The 16366-nt window shown below is 65.7% G+C and overlaps 1 protein-coding gene across 5 annotated transcripts; it reads right to left on the bottom strand.

Moving 5' to 3' along the window:
* Window positions 1-958: 958 nt before the first annotated feature.
* FMNL3 (formin like 3) lies at window positions 959-16365 on the bottom strand. Of its 5 annotated transcripts, XM_056515061.1 has the most exons (27): window positions 15862-16365; window positions 12905-12988; window positions 12741-12821; window positions 12583-12659; window positions 11454-11537; window positions 10148-10300; window positions 9087-9195; window positions 8933-9009; window positions 8754-8847; window positions 8216-8290; window positions 8026-8136; window positions 7804-7953; window positions 7593-7694; window positions 7265-7511; window positions 7049-7117; window positions 6572-6696; window positions 6302-6504; window positions 5225-5459; window positions 5067-5135; window positions 4862-4942; window positions 4651-4780; window positions 4410-4570; window positions 3375-3476; window positions 3202-3291; window positions 3007-3118; window positions 2811-2910; window positions 959-1530 (listed from the first exon to the last, which is right to left on the bottom strand). In XM_056515061.1, the coding sequence occupies exons 1-26, from the start codon at window positions 16363-16365 to the stop codon at window positions 2819-2821; spliced, it is 3417 nt and encodes a 1138-aa protein (XP_056371036.1). In that variant the 3' UTR covers window positions 959-1530; window positions 2811-2818. The 5 variants fall into 5 exon arrangements, with proteins under 5 accessions (XP_056371036.1, XP_056371034.1, XP_056371035.1 ...); XM_056515059.1 differs by having other exon boundaries at window positions 12583-12821; XM_056515060.1 differs by having other exon boundaries at window positions 7804-7950; window positions 12583-12821.
* Window position 16366: the final 1 nt, after the last annotated feature.

Below are 16366 nucleotides of genomic sequence, written 5' to 3'. Positions count from 1 at the left end.
GTCACTGAGTGCATGTAGAGATTGGGCAGGGAGAGCCCAAGGGGTGGACAGATGGACGGACGGATGGACGGACACGGATCCACATGGATGGACACGGCCGGGCAGCAGAGTCCTTGCCTGCAGCATCTCCAGTGACCCTCAGGAACGGAGCAAGATGTGCACTGGGATCCTGCCCTGAGCACTGGGGACTCGTGGCTGGATATCACTGAGGGCAGGTGGGACCTGCCTCAGCCTGGCAGACAGACAGACAGACGGATGATGGATGGATGGACATGGCTGGATATGGATGGACACGGCTGGACAGCAGCATCTTTGCCCACAGCATCTCCGAGGGTCCCCCAGGACGGAGCAGGGGGCTCGTGTGGGTGGATTACAAGGTCCCAGGTCAGTGGCAGCACTGGGGGGGCTGAGGTCGGGCTGGATCCCACCCTGGGCGCGGCAGTGCTGGTAATCCCCCCAAGAGGATTAGGGGAAACTTTTATTCCGTGTTTCAGGGCTAATCCCTGGGCTGGTGGGGCTCAGTGAGGGAGGCCAGGCCCTTGTGCCACTGCTGGGGGTCTGGGGTCGCATCCTGCCCCTCCCAGCCCCTCATCCCCCCCATGGCCACATTCTACCCCCACAAGCCCTTTCTGCCCTCCTGGCCCCATCCCATTCCCCTCCACTCCCTTTGGGACCTCATCCTGCTCCTCCTGCAGCCCCTCCCAGCCTCAAATCTATTCCCAGTCCCCCACAGCCACCAAAAGTGGGGTAAAGTGGGACCACCCCACACTGGAGAATGCAGGGGGCTCCCAGTTCCTCCCCATAGCAGGTCCCCCCTCTCCTTAATCCCACAGCTTTAACAGCAAAGCCCTGCCAAATGTCTGGTCCCTGCACATCTCTGTGTCCCCTCCCTGTCCCCCCCAGACTCGTGGGCTGTCTCTGTGCCCCCACCACGCTCCCCCAAATCAAGCACTGGCCATGTAAAAGACTCCATATATTTCACATGTACAAAAAGTCACTGCAGGGGGATGGGCAGGGGGGTCCTGGGTTGGGGGGCACCATCCTGCCCCTCTCCCAGTGCCCCCCCAGCCTGGCTTTGGTCCCTTTTTTTTTTTGGCACTTAGTGTTCACATCAGTGGTCAAAGTGTCGAGCGCGGGGCGGGGGGGGCCCCGTGGTCCCTGTAGTGGGGGTGGGGGCTCTGGGGCAGTGAGCCCCCCGGGGATAAGGGGACCCCGATGGGGAGGGGGCACCCCACAGATCAGCTCCTGATGCTGGGGCCCCACCACAGATGGATTTGGCCTCTGCCTTGAGTGGGCAGGGGGTGCTCTGGGTGCAGGGTCTCCCCGGGCACAGGGATGTTACCCGTGAGCATGGTGGCACGAGGACATTTTGGCCCTGTTCCCACATGGTGTCAGGGCAGGACAGAGCCTCTCTGGGCACCTGGGGGGCAGAGGGGGGAGAGGAGAGGAAACTGAGGCAGCCCCAGGCCTCCCCTGCCCCCCGGTCGGGCTCCTCAGCCTTGCTCGGCTACAGGCGGATCCACCTTCGGGCTGTGGGATGGAAGGGACAGTCAGGGACAAACACAGGGACACCTGGCCTGGCCTCAGGGGGTGCCCAGGTGACCCCCCCAGAGTGCAGGCAGCACAGGGTGAGTCCTCCAGGCACTGAGATCCTCACTCTGGACTCCAGTAGGGCACTGGGACCATATTCTGGCATCCAGTTTTGCGCTGGGATCCTCCCCAGAACCCAGTACTGTCCTGGGACCTTGTACTGGGACCCAGTAGTGCACTGGGATACCAGCCTGGGATCCAATACTGTGCTGGGATCCCATCTTGAGACCCAATAGTGCACTGGGATCCTGCCCTGGGATCCAGTGATGCACTCTGGGATCCAGTATTGCAGCAGGATCTGTGCCAGGACTCCGTGCTGGGTAGCAGCATTTCACTGGGATCCAGTGCCAGGACCTGGCCTTGCACCCAGATCCAGCCTTATGTTGGGATCCTGTGCTGGGATCCAGCCTTGAACTGGGACCCAGTGCTGAGACTCAGCCTTGCAGTAGGATCCTGTGCCAGAATCCAGCTATGCACTAGGATCTTGTGCAGGGATCTTGTGCTGGCACCCAGCCTTGCACTGGGATCTTGTGCTGGCATCCAGCTCTCTGTTGGGATACTGTGCTGTGATCCTGTGCTGGGATCGAGCCTTGCACTGGGATCCTGTGCTGGAATCCAGCTCTCTGTTGGGATCCTGTGCTGGGATCCAGCTCTGTGCTGGGAATCCTGTGCTGAGATCCTTTACTGGGATCCAGCCTTGCACTGGGATCCTGTGCTGGGATCCAGCCTTGCACTGGGATCCTGTGCTGGGATCCTGTGCTGAGATCCAGCCTTGCACTGGGATCCTGTGCTGGGATCCAGCCTTGCACTGGGATCCTGTGCTGGGATCCTGTGCTGAGATCCAGCCTTGCACTGGGATCCTGTGCTGAGATCCAGCCTTGAACTGGGATCCAGCCTTGCACTGGGATCCTGTGCTGGGATCCTGTGCTGAGATCCAGCCTTGCACTGGGATCCTGTGTTGGGATCCTGTGCTGAGATCCAGCCTTGCACTGGGATCCTGTGCTGAGATCCAGCCTTGCACTGGGATCCTGTGCTGGGATCCTGTGCTGAGATCCAGCCTTGCATTAAGACCCTGCCCCGATCCAAAGGACCGGGGCACACCGAACACCCTGGGGTGACAACATGCAGGGAGGGGACGTGCAGAAGGGGGCATGCGGGGTCAGGGGGAACCCAGCGGGATCCAGGTGGGATCCAAGGGGATCCAGGCATGCAGGTGGTACCTGGGATCTTAACAGCTGGACTCGTCGTGGTGGGACGGGTCGCAGAAGAAGCGGGAGCCCCGCTTGGCCGTGCGGGCAGTGAAGGGGACGCTCTTCAGCGCTGCGGGGGGACGGGCAGGGCACGGGGGGACAGGGACACGTCAGCCCCCGTGGCTGGCAGGGCCAGGGCAGGGGCCAGGGAGCGAGGGGGCCGTACCAGTGATGATGTCCTCGATGGTGCCATCCTTGCCCTCGTACATGGGCCGGTGGTCCTTGGCCTGGCGCCGCCGCAGCTCGGCGATGAGCTCCTGCTGCTGCCACTTGTTCCGCTGTGAGGGAGGGTCCAGGTTGGGGACACGGGTTCTGTCCGTGCCCCCTGTCCCCAGCCCACCCTGTGCCTGCCTCCACTAACCTTCTCCTGCTTCTTAGCCTCCTGTGCCAGCAGCTTCTCCCGCATCACCTCCTCCTGCTTCTTCCGTGTCTCGTTCTCCTGCTCCGCATCCTGCCACACAGGTGGGGGGATTCAGGTTTCCCCCACCGTGGAGTGACTCACCTGCCATGTCTCCCCTCCCAGCCCCACCTCACCTTGTAAGAGTGGATGAATCGGACAAAGACCGGGAAGAAGACGGACGGGGGGGTCGTCTTGGGGCTCTCGCCGAAATACCGCACCACGGTGTTGTAGGCATCCTGGCACAGGAGCAGGGGTCAGGCACGGGCAGTGTCCAGCACAGGGGGAGTGCAAGGCATGGTGGGCATCATGTGCGGGCAAAGCAAGGCAGGAGTGCACAAGGAGTGTGCAGAGCAAGGTGTGTGTGACAAGGAATGCACACAGAGAATGCAAAGGAAGGCAGGAGTGCACAAGGAGTGTGCAGAGCAAGGTGTGGATGTGCAAGTCTGCACAAAGACTGCATAGAGCACAGTGTGGATGACAAGGAATGACATGGGGCATGCAAGGGAAAGCAGAAGTCCAAGAGGAATGTGCAGAGTAAGGTGGGTGACCAGGTGCGCATGAGGAGTATACAGAGCAAGGTGTGGATGATCAGCTCTGCACAAGGATTGTACAGAGCAAGGTGTGGATGATCAGCTGTGCAAGAGGAATGTGCAGAACAAGGTGTGGATGACCAAATGTGCATAAGAAATGTGGAGGGCAAGGTGTGAATGATCAGCTGTGCACAAATACCAGGTAAGACAAGGTGTGGAAGACCAGGTATGTATGAGGAACATGCAGAGCAAGGTGTGGCTGACCAGCTGTGCACAAGGACCATGCAAGACAAGCTGTGGATGAGCAGCTGTGCACCAGGAGCACGCAGAGCAAGGTGTGGATGATCAGATGTGCATGAGGAACATACAGAGCAAGGTGTGGATGAACAGATATGCATGAGGAGTGTACAGAGCAAGGTGTGGATGAGCAGCTGTGCACCAGGAGCACGCAGAGCAAGGTGTGGATGATCAGATGTGCATGAAGAACATACAGAGCAAGGTGTGGCTGACCAGCTGTGCACAAGGACCATGCAAGACAAGCTGTGGACGAGCAGCTGTGCACCAGGAGCACGCAGAGCGAGCCGTGGCCGGGCAGGCGTGCCCGTGGTCGGTGCCAGGCCGGGCACGAGCCGCCCTCACCTCGGCCGTGCGCGCGTCGCGCTGCAGCCGCTCCAGCTGCCCCTCGCTGCCGCCCAGGAAGCCGCGCAGCACCGCGCTCTCGTGCTGCCCGCACTCCCGCCGCAGCAGCTCCATCCCCCGGCCCAGCTCCTTCACGTCCAGCAGCACGTTCTCCAGGGACACTGCAGGGACACGGGACGGGTCAGTGGCTGCGTGGGGCCGGGACAGGGAGGTGGGGCTGTGGGCACAGGTTGAGGGGCACCTGCTGCAGCTTTCTCCACAAAATGCAGCTCCTGCCAGAAGGTCGCCAGCTCTGGGTACTTCTCCCGCACCGTCAGCGCGATGAAGTGCAGCAGAGTCATCTTCCTGTCGGTTGACTTGGTGTCCAGGAGCTGCAGGAGGATTTGGGGAGGGGGTCAGGGCTGTGGGATGGGAACCTCGGGGTCCCAGGGAGCCGGGGAGGGGCTGCCCACCAGGTCCAGGCTCTGCAGTTTGAAGCCGTAGACTGCACCGCGTTTGCTGCTGTTCATGTAGTTGCCCAGCGCCAGGATGATCTGCAGGGGCCAAAGCAGCAGGATTGAAGGGTCAGGAGGGAGTGAGACCCCACAGGATCCCCCTCACCCAGCTACAGTGAGGCTGGAGTGAAGGACCCCCACCCAGCCTGTCCTCAATCCCCACCTCCAACATGTGCTTCAGCTTCTGGGATGACTTGACAGAGGCCGAGGCTGCGATGATGGCGTTGAGTTGCTGCAGGGGGGCAGGACAGGGGGCTCAGCTGGGGTTCAGGGTGCAGAGACCCCCCTGGCAGGTCTTTATCCCCCTCCCCAGCTCCGTACCGGCGTCAGCATCTGGATGTTCTCGGCGAAGTTGCCGAGGAAGGCCATGATGGCCATGCGCTGTGGCAGCCTCTCCACCTTGCTGAACTGCAGCATGAACCTGTCCTCGTCCGCCAGCTCCTCCAGCGGCTTCCGCTCGCGCTCGTACTGGCGCAGCGCCTTCGCCTCCGCCTCCGTGGGCAGGAACCGCATCAGGCACTCCACAAAATCCACCGGCAGCGTCGCCAGGTCAAACCTGCCCCGCACCGCAGTGTCGGGAGCGGCTCCTTCCCAGCCGTGCTGGGATCCCAGCCTGGCTCCCTGAATCGCATCCAGAGCCCCTGCAGCCTGCCTGCACCTCCTGAGCCCCCAGTCCTCTGCACTCCAACAAGCCCTTCTGCATCTTGCCTGGCTCTCCTGTCCATCCCCCTCCCCCTGGCCAGACCCCCTGCAACCCAAAAAGCCCCTCTGCATTCCATAGAGTCTCTCTGCACCCTGCCTGGCACCCCTGAACCCCAAACACCTCCTGCTGCACCTCTGCCAAGACCCCCTGTTCTCTTCCTAGATCCCCTGAACCCCAAGCAGCCACCCTGCCCCCCAGCCAAACCATCTGCACCCCAGCCATCCTTCTTGACCTGCCTGTCCCTCCTGCATCCCAACCAGGCCTGCTGCACTCTGCCTGCACCCTCTGGACCCCAACAAGTCCCCCTGCACCCCAAGCAGTGCTGCTGTACCCTGTCTGGCCGCCCTGAACCCCAACCAGACCACCCCCAGCTAAACCCTGCACAACCCAGCCAGTCCCCTTGAACCCAGCCAGGTCCCTCTGCACCCCAGCTGGCTCCCCTGTGTCCCAGCTGTTCCCACTGTACCCTGTCTGAAACCCCATCCAGAGCCCCTGCACTCTGAGCCACTAGAACCTCAGCCAGACAACCTGTCCTCTGTCCAAGCCCCCTGCACCCCAACTAGCCCGTCTACACCTTGTGTGGCCGCCCTGCACCCCAACCAACCCCCCTGCACCCCTACCATCCCCCTTAAACCCTGCCTACCCCCTTTCTGACCCTCCCTGCCCCGTTGCTGTCCCTCCAGCCCGGGCCGTACGTGTGGATGGCCCGGCAGATCTCGTCGGCGCTGCGCCCGGCCTTGCGCAGGGTGATGGCCAAGTTCTTGGCTCGGTTGGCTTCCAGCAGCGTCACCTTGGTGGCCACTTTCTGCGCCGCCTTGCTCTTGGCACACACCAGGTCCAGCGCCGGGCCCTGCGCCTTGGTCTTGAACAGCTCCTCAAAACGCTCCAGGTCCAGGTCCTGGGGGCATGAGGGGGGTCAGAAGTTGGGGTGGGGGTGCCCAGGTGGGGAGGGGTCCTGGGCTCACCTCCAGCACGCGCTCGTCGTCCAGCTCGCTGAACACCGTGCCGCTGATCTGGCTGGGCTTCAGCGCCGTCCAGTTGAACACGGGCAGCCGGAATTTGGTCTTGATGGGCTTCTTGATCCGGATGGCTGCCAGCGGGGTGGGAGCCAGCTCAGCACCCCCAGGGCACAGGGACATGTCCTGAGCCCACCCTGAGCCACCTGAGCCTGCTGTCATCAAGCCCTGGGCCACCCCATCCCCTGGGTGGGTGTTCCTTGAGGATTGCAACGCCTGGTGCCTGCAACCCTTCCCTGTCCCTTGTCCCTGTCCCCACAGTTCCTATGTCCTCTCTGTCCCCATGGTCCCCACATCCTTTTTGTCCCTGTCCCCACTGTCCCTGCACTGTCCCAGTCCCCACATCTCCCTGTCCCTCTCCTTACAGTGCCCACACCCTCCGTGTCCCCTGTCCCCGTCCCGTGGTCCCCCCTCATCCCCACGTACCTGAGAGCCCAACCGTGAGGGCGATGGAGGGTGAAGCCCCGGGCAGCGGCGGGGCCGGGGGACATTTCCCTGTGAAGCCATCAGAGGGTGAGACCCCAATTCTGGGCACCACCGAGCCTCGGGGGTGTCCCAGCACCAGGGACCTCCCTGTTTTGGGGGTCAGCCAGCTCTGAGATGCCCCAGTTTGGGGTGTCCCCAGGGGCTTCCCCTCCTCACCTGGGAGCGGGGGCGCGGGAGGCGGCAGAGGGGGAGGCGGAGGGGGCGGGGGGGGCGCAGCCTCCACCGGGGGCAGCACCGGGAGCCGCAGGGGCTCCTCCGGGGGCTCTGCCGGCGGAGGCGGGGCGGGCTCGGCGCCGGGCAGCGCGGGCGGCTCGGAGCCGTAGTGCCGCCGGAAAGCCTCGTCCTTCTCCTTGATCATCCTGCGCAGCGTGTGCACCTGGTGGCTCGTGTGCTCGTAGGTCTCCTGGGGACAGCGAGCGTCAGCCCGGGGGGGTCGGGACCCTTCCCCACTCCCTGCAGCCCCTACACCCCCCCCCCAGCACACCTTGACCACCTCCAGCTCCTTCTCTCGCTGCAGCAGCTGCTTCTCCAGCTCTGCCACCCGCATCATGTTCTCGTTCTCCAGGTCCAGCAGCTTCTCTGTTAGCTGGGGAGAGGGACACGGCTGTGACAGCAGCTCAGGGACCCCCCGGTGTCACCACTGATCTCCTGGGACCCAGCAAGGAACATCCCTGCATCTCCCCGTGCTCACATACATGGGACAGGTGCTCCTCCAGCTCCTCCACCTTCTCCAGGGCCACGTTCTTGGTCTCAGCATCCTCCAGCAGCCCCCCCACGTCGAAGACATTGTCCAGGTACGCCTGGATCTGCACCTGCAGCTTCTCGCTCTCCGTGTGCCTCGACTTCTGTGGGCACGAAGGGGCGTCAAGGATGGGGGACCCCCGGAGCAGTTCCCCTGACCCTCGACCCCCCCATACCTGCAGGAACTCCTCCAGCCCCAGTTTGGTGAATTCATACTGGAGATGGACACGGAAGTTCATGTCCTCCACCGAGTGCACCACGATGTTGATGAACTGCATGCAGGCCACCTGCAGGCAGGGCTGGTGTCACCAAGAGTTCTCCTGCCCCCCAGAGAGCCTCCCCCTCGCCCAGGACAGGGTGTCCCACCATGAAGTCGATGCTGCTGTCCTCGTTGCGGAAATATTCCATCAGCCGCTCGAAGCGGTGCTTCTCCTTGCACACCTGAGCAGGCAGAAACGGGGTTACCCTGGCATGGCCCCCCCAGCCACTGACCCCCCTTCCCCATCCCATCTCCTGGACTCCACTTCCCTAATCCCAGTCTGGTCCTGGTGCTCCCAGACCCCCCATTCCTCCTCTTCCCTGATCCCTCCATCTCTGCACCCCAGACTCCCCATCCCACCCTGGCCCTGGGGATCCTGGTGCCCCCATCCCAGCCTGGCCCTGGGGACCCTGGTGCCCCCATCTCAGCTTCTCTTGGGGATCCTGGTGCCCCCATCCCAGCTTCTCTTGGGCTTTCCCTCATCCCACATTGGTCCCAGTTCCTCCATTCCCAGTCCAGTCTAATTCTGGTGCCCCATTCCCCCCATCTGAGGCTGTTCCTGTCTCCCCCGGTCAATCCCCATCCCAACCTGGTCCTGTCTCCCCCCATCCCAGCCCAGACCTGCTGTTCCCACTCCCCTCATACCTCCTTGAAGTTGTCAAAGGCCGCGAGGATGATCTCATGGCCTCCCCTCACCAGGCAGACAGCCGCCAGCAGCTCCAGCACCAGCGCCTTCATCCTGGGCACAGCATCACCATCATCAGCAGTGTCACCCCCAGGCAGCTCCAGGACCCCTGTCCCACCCTGCCAGACCCTCCCTTTACCTCGGGTTCTTGTTATTGAGGCTCAGGGCAATCTCATTGACAGCGTGTGGGTGAGACATGACCAAGTTGAAGCCGTACTGTGGGGATGGGAATAAACAGTGTCAGCTGTGGTGGCAGTGGTGACAGCAGTGTCCCCACCGTGCGGTGACAGTACCTGGTAGTTCATGATGGCCCGAAGACACATGATGCAGAGGTGGACGTCATCCTTCTGGCTCACCAGGCGCGAGTTTTTCAGTGCCCTGCGGCTGGGCAGCGTCCCATAGCTGCAGGACAGAGCACACAGTGAACGGGACTGTCACTGGGGTTGGGAACTGAGGGGCAGCGTGGGGACAGCGTGGGGACAGCGTGGGGACAGCCAGGATTCCAGAGGGGCACAGGCAGAAGCGGTCAGAGGGCAACAGGGACAGAGTCTGCAGACGTGGAGCACTGGGCTGGCCCCGGACACCGGTACTTACCGAGGGCGAGCGGCGAGGTGGGCACGGAGGAGAGAGAGAGAGAGCACAGCCAGAGAGGGGGACCCCGGCCCTGGAAGCAGAGACGGGGTGCATTACCCCGGGGCACGGGGCAGAGCAGAGCAGGGTGAGCGGAGCTGCAGAGGACAGGCAGAGTGACACGGTGCCAGGGCGGGCACGGCGCGCAGGGCAGGGCAGGACGCAGCACGCGTGGCACGAGCCACGGCACAGCCACAGCCAGGGCGAGGCACAGCCTGAGCTCCAGGCACTGCGTTTGTGCCGTGCAGCTGATGTGCTGGCACAGCACAGAGCGCTGAGTGGCACCGGGCACGATGGCACAAGCCGGGGCAGGACAGTGCTTGGCACGGCACACACCGTGGCACACAGCACACAGCATGGCACACACCATGGCACACAGCACACAGCATGGCACATGGCACACACCAGACAAACAGCACACACCATGGCACACAACACACAGCATGGCACACAGCACGCACCATGGCACACGGCACACACCACAACACACAGCACACAGCACGGCACACAGCACAGCACACAGCACAGAGCCCACAGCATGGCACACGGCACATACCACAACACACAGCACACAGCATGGCACACAGCACACAGCATGGCACACAGCACGGCACACAGCACAGCAGGCAGCAAGATGCAGCACTGTGAGCAGCCAGAGCCCTGGAGCAGGACGTACCCCCATGGCAGGACGTCCCCCGCAGCGGGACATCCCCCGGGCACGTACCGTAGGGCGGTCTGGCGGGCAGAGCGGGCCAGGCTGCTGGCAAAGGGGGCGGGCAGGGAGCTGGGGTGCTGCAGATCCTCGATGGACCTGCTCCAGGCACGCAGCTTCTCCAGTGCGCCATCCTCGCCGCCTTCCAGGCCCTCAAAATCCAACCTGGTGCGGGGACACGCGCGCAGCAGGGGGCACAGGGCTTTGGCAGGGGGCACAGGGCTTGGCTGGGGGCACATTGCTCTGGCAGGGGGCACAGGGCTCTGGCAGGGGGCACAGGGCTTGGCTGGGGGCACATTGCTCTGGCAGGGGGCACAGGGCTCTGGCAGGAGGCACATTGCTGTGGCAAGGGGCACATGGCACTGGCAGGGGGCACACAGCTCTGGCAAGGGGCACAGGGCTCTGGAAATGGGCACAGGGCTCTGGCAAGGGGCACAGGGCTCTGGCAAGGGGCACAGGGCTCTGCAAGGGGGCACAGGGCTCTGGCAGGAGGCACAGGGCTCTGGCAGGGGGCACAGGGCTCTGGCAAGGGGCACATGGCTTTGGCAAGGGGCACAGGGCTCTGGCAGGGGGCACAGGGCTCTGGCAAGGGGCACATTGCTTTGGCAAGGGGCACACAGCTCTGGCAAGGGGCACAGGGCTCTGGCATTGGGCACATTGCTCTGGCAGGGGGCACACAGCTCTGGCAAGGGGCACAGGGCTCTGGCAAGGGGCACAGGGCTTTGGCAGGGGGCACAGGGCTCTGGCAAGGGGCACACAGCTCTGGCAAGGGGGCACATTGCTCTGGCAAGGGGCACACAGCTCTGGCAGGGGGCACAGGACTCTGGCAGGGGGCACAGGGCTTTGGCAAAGGGCACACAGCTCTGGCAAGGGGCATATGGCTCTGGCAGGGGGCACATTGCTTTGGCAAGGGGCACACAGCTCTGGCAGGAGGCACAGGGCTCTGGCAGGGGGCACACAGCTCTGGCAAGGGGCACAGGGCTCTGGCAAGGGGCACAGGGCTCTGGCAAGGGGCACACAGCTCTGGCAAGGGGCACACGGTTCCGGCACAGATGCAAGCACTGAGGCAGGTGGAGTTGCAGGGTGGGGAGAGGCACGAGGGTGGCTCTCGAATCCCCAGAGCAGGCAGGAAGGGTTTGAAAATCCCGCGTCCCTCAGAACCCCGGTGCAGACAGGACCCTGCCTTAGCGATGATAAGGACTGAGCAGTATCAGGCGTCACCAGCAGGGAGCTGCCGCGGCCACCAGGAACCTCCCTCCACACTCCCCAAGGACTCCCCGGGTCCCCCCTCACCCCAGGGACCCCCGACCCCACTCACATGACGGCGCACTGGGCGAAGGACAGGTAGTTCACCAGCACGTCCAGCCCTTTGTTCTCATCATTGAGGAACTCCCGCACCCACCTGCAGCACAGGTACCCATCAGAGCCCGCAGGAGTCGGGGATCCCCCCAGCACAACCCCTTCCACCACGGAGACCCCTGTCCTGGCACACGGAGGGTGAGGGGACGGTGGGGGCACCCCGGGGCTGCAGTGGTGGTTGCGGCCCCTCTGTTATCACCGGTGCCAGCGGCAGCGCGGGGTTATCAGAGGAGCGCAGGGCAGGGAGGGAAACAGAGATGGGTGCTGCCAACCTCCACCCTGGGACCCTCGCGGGGAAAGGAGGGGATTCGGGATGCCCCGAGCCTTGGGACGGTGGTGGGGTGCACTTGTGAGGAGCAAGGTGGGGGTGCAGGGGGTGGGGGATTCACCCAGGAGCACTGGGGGTCCCCGGGCCTGCCCACAGCCGTGCGTCAGGGAGCCGCGGGGGCCGCAGCCGCCCCTTTCCTGCCGCCGCCAGCCCCTCGCTTCAGCCCGTTTCCTGTCTCCGGCTGCTGCTATTTTGGGTCCGTGGGCAGGGACGAGCGGGGCCGGCGGCGGGGAACAGCCGGCACGTGCACGAGCCACCCCGGGCACGAACGAGCCACCCCGGGCACGAACGAGCCACCCCGGGCACGAATGACCCATCCCGGGCACGACTTTGCCAGCGGGCACCCGCCGCCGATGTCCCCAACACCCCCGGGACGGCCCCGTCCCGCCCGACGCCCCTCGGGGGCATCCCGGGTGTCACCGGCTCGGTGATGGTGCGGACCGAGCCCTCCGGTCGGTCGGGAGGAGCCGGCCAGGATCTGGCCACGCTGCCTCGTTCAGGGCGTCATCGCCGGCCCATCCGCCCCGGCATCCGCCCCCGGGAGCTGCCCGCGGGCCGGGGCAGGAACCGGCCCAGTTCCTGCAGCGCCTCCGGCTTCCCCTGCAGCTGTGCGGGGCTGGTGACGGGACCCTGCAGTCCTCCCGGGACCCCACACCCCATCCGGAACCCTGCAGCCCCAGCCTGGACTCCACAACCCCTCCAGGGACCCCAAAACCCCTCCCGGGGACCCCATAACCCCTCCCCGGGACCCCACACTCACCCAATGTGGTTCGTCCTCAGGCTGATCTCCAGCTCACGCAGAACCTTGGTCGACTCCTGCACCCTCCTCCTGAACTTCTGGGGGCAGAGCAAGGCTGAGCTGTGCTCCCCCAGGCTCCCCAGACCCCCAAAGGCTCCCCCGAACCCCCAGCCCCTCACCTTCCGTGTGACACCCGGCTCCAGGAAGCTGCGCAGCTTCTGGATGTAGGCATGGGGTGGGCTCTTCACCTGGAACCGCTCCTGGGGGGCACAGAAGGGTGTTGGTGACACTGGGACAGCAGCACAGTCCCCTCCCCAGAGCCCCCATGGACACCCAGCCCCACCTGGTCACAGATGAGGTCCCACTTCTTCTCGTTGTCGTACTGGCGCAGGAGCCGGGCTTTGTCTGGGGGCAGGTTCATGGAGCTCTGGGGATAGAGGGGTGTCACCCTGGGGGACATGAGGACAGTGCCCCCCAAGGGGCACCCAGACCCATGGTACAGCCTGGGTCCCCCCTAAGAGCACCCATGACACAGCCAGAGTCCCTGGCTCCAGGGTGCACCAGCAGGCACAGATGTGGCACAGGGACAGCAGTGCCACTGGGGCCACATGCCAGCCACAAAGCAGCACCAAATCTCCCCATCCCTGACACATCCTTCCTGTCTGCACCCGCTTCCGCCACAGAACCGCAGCCTCCGCTCCAGACCATGGCACGAGGCCAGCGCCGGTGCCAGCTCCCCAGGACACTGGACATGAGGCCAGTCCCAGTGCCAGCTCCCCAGGACACTGGACATGAGGCCAGCCCCGGTGCCAGCTCCCCAGGACACTGGACATGAGGCCAGTCCCGGTGCCAGCTCCCCAGAACACTGGACATGAGGCCAGCCCCAGTGCCAGCTCCCCAGGACACTGGACATGAGGCCAGTCCCGGTGCCAGCTCCCCAGAACACTGGACATGAGGCCAGCCCCAGTGCCAGCTCCCCAGAACACTGGACATGAGGCCAGCCCCGGTGCCAGCTCCCCAGGACACTGGACATGAGGCCAGCGCCGGTGCCAGCTCCCCAGGACACTGGACATGAGGCCAGTCCCGGTGCCAGCTCCCCAGGACACTGGACATGAGGCCAGGCCTGGTGCCAGCTCCCCAGGACACTGGACATGAGGCCAGTCCCGGTGCCAGCTCCCCAGGACACTGGACATGAGGCCAGGCCTGGTGCCAGCTCCCCAGGACACTGGACATGAGGCCAGTCCTGGTGCCAGCTCCCCAGGACACTGGACATGAGGCCAGTCCCGGTGCCAGCTCCCCAGGACACTGGACATGAGGCCAGTCCCAGTGCCAGCTCCCCAGGACACCGGACACAAGGCTCAGCACTGGTGGCTACTCACTGGGACACTGGGCACGAGTCCCAGCACAGGTGGCTGCTCACTGGGACACCGGGCACAAGGCCAGGCTCTGGTGCTGGGTCACTGGGAAGGGCCGGGGGGGGACCCCAGGATCCTCAGTGAGGGATGTGGCACAGGACAAAAGGGGTGCCACAGTGGGCACCAGGGGTGCCGGAGGGCCGTGGGACTGGGACTGCTCTGGTGGGCAGTGCCACGCCAGGGAGAGAAGCCAGCCCGGGTGGGTGATGCCATCGTGCTGGGGGATGTGACCCTGGTGGGAGATGCCACCCCAGTGACGCAGCTCCGGGTAGCCCCATTTTCAGGAGCCGTCACCACGGCTGCTCCACCCACCCCATGTCAGCTAAAGTTAGCCCTCCCCTGCTTACCCCGATCCCACGGAGCCGCAGGAAACCGGGACAGAGCCTGGGCGAGGCCAAGCACCCCTGGGCAAGCGATCCCGCGGGACCCGCAGATTCCCACGAGCCTGAGCACCGGCACGGAGCCGCCAGAACTGCCCCACAAAGGGGCACCATCCCCTTCCCAGAGCGCTCTGGTTATTCCCCCGTGCCCACCAGTAAAATACCGGGCCTTCCTGGGAATGGAGGTGGAAAGGACGCGCAGAGACCCCGGGTGGGGTCGAGGGGCACCCGCGGGGGGCTTTGAAGCGCAGCCGCCCGTCCCGGCGTTCCCGCCGCTTCGTTTCCTGCCTTTGTGGTGGGAGCGCGGCCGCTCCCGGCCGGGCGCTTCCTCCGCCGTCGGCCCCACCGGGAGCCTCCATGGCTATCCCGGGGCTGAATCCCACCGGGAAACGGCGGTACCGGAGCTGGACCCGTCCCGGGGCTGGGGGGCTCCGGGGCGGATCCTCGCCTCCGGGGGCCGCCGAGCTCTATCACATGACGGAATATTTTCCACCCCCGGCAGCAGCCGGGACGGCACCGGGCACCGCCGCGGGGACATTTTAGGGGGAGTGGGAGGCTGCAAACTGACCCCCCCCGGCACCGGTGTCGCCCGACAGGACGTGTCCCCCCGGCACAGGCCCCGCGGAGAGCGGCGGCCGCATCCGCCCCGCGTGGGATGCGGAACGGGCAGCGCCGCCCCGGGCGGGAGCCGCTCGCCAGCGGCGGGACGCGCCCACGCCGGGGGTACCGGTGCCCCCCGTTGCCCCCGATTTCGGCTTCCAGAGCCCCGTGGGACCACACTCGGCATTTCCTGCCCGGCTGCGGCTTCCGCTCCCACCGGGATGGCGCGGCCGGTTGCCGGGGGCTACCGGTGTCACCCAGCCGTGGTGTCCCCGCGGTGTCCCCCCACCAAAACAAAGCCGGCGCCGAGGAGGGGCCACCGGGACGGCTCGTGGGCGACCCAAGCGCCGGTGGGACGCCTCCGCGATGTTGGTGGTCCCGGTGGTACCGGGGGCACTGCCGAGCCACGTCCCGGTGCCGCGGGGTGGCCACCGCCCCGGCTGTGACAGCGGAGCGGGGACCGCGCAGGGCACCCGCGCCCACCGGGAACCACGGCATCCACCGGGAAACCGGGACCCCCCGCACTTAGCGGGGAATCCCAGCCCTGCGGTCCCCCGCACCCACGGAGAAACCCAACTCCAGCCCCGCTCGCTGCCCCGACGGGACTTTCCCGGCTCACGAAGTCCCCGAGCCTCGGGGGCCCCCGCGGTGGCACCGGGAGTGGCGTCACCCCCGGGGCTGTCCCGGGTGGGGAGTTCCCCGCGGTCCGCGGCCGCTGCCCATCCCCGCGGGCACCGGCACCCCTGCCCGCCCCTGGCGGCTCCGGAGAGCGCACCGGGAGGAGTCCCGGGTAGGGATGAACCGGGGGGCTCAGCGGGAACACCGACGGAGCGAACAGGCAAGCACATCGGGAACGGAGGGCGAGCATCGGGAACAGAGGAGCGCGGCGGGGGTCGGCCTCTCACCAACACCAGGGCGAAGCGCTCCTCCAGCTCGCAGGGCTCCGGCATCGGCATCTTGCCCGGGGCGAACAGCCCGGCTCCCCCCGGGGCCGCCGGAGATCCCGGGCCCCGGGGCAGCGCCTCCCCGTCCGCGCTCTCCACGTTCCCCATCCCCGGCCCAGGCACCGGGGGGCGGTGGGGGAGGTTCAGCCCGTCGTGTCCGGCGCTGCCGCCGCCTCCCGGTCCCGCCCCGCCCGCCCCGCCCGGTCCCGCCCCAGCGCTGCACGTCCGCGGCGGCGCCACCAGGGGGCGCCCTCCAGAGCGGCGGAGCCACCGGAGGGCGCCCGACCGCCGGCGGGGAACCGGGCGCTCTGATTGGCCGGGCCGAGACAACGCTGACCAATCAGCGCGGCGCTCGCGCGCGGGGGCGGGCGCTGCTCGCCCAACGGCGGCGCTCGGGCGCGGCCCCGGCCGTGACGGCGGCTGGAGACAAGCCCCGCCCCGAGCGCTGACGAAAGCCAATAGCATG

Source organism: Oenanthe melanoleuca, linkage group LGE22 (genome assembly GCF_029582105.1).
Source record: "Oenanthe melanoleuca isolate GR-GAL-2019-014 linkage group LGE22, OMel1.0, whole genome shotgun sequence".
NCBI lineage: Eukaryota > Metazoa > Chordata > Aves > Passeriformes > Muscicapidae > Oenanthe > Oenanthe melanoleuca.
Note: the sequence above shows the minus strand (reverse complement) of the source record. Positions and strands in the feature narration are given on the sequence as shown.

Excerpts from the sequence above, each read along its gene's own strand:
- FMNL3 (XM_056515059.1), bottom strand. The coding sequence starts at position 16,365 with ATGCTATTGGCTTTCGTCAGCGCTCGGGGCGGGGCTTGTCTCCAGCCG. Across the intron at positions 11,538-12,582 it reads CTGAGGACGAACCACATTGG|GTGGGTGCGGGAGTTCCTCA; the intron begins GTGAGTGTGGGG and ends CCTGTGCTGCAG. Across the intron at positions 5,136-5,224 it reads ACATCCAGATGCTGACGCCG|CAACTCAACGCCATCATCGC; the intron begins GTACGGAGCTGG and ends GCCCCCCTGCAG.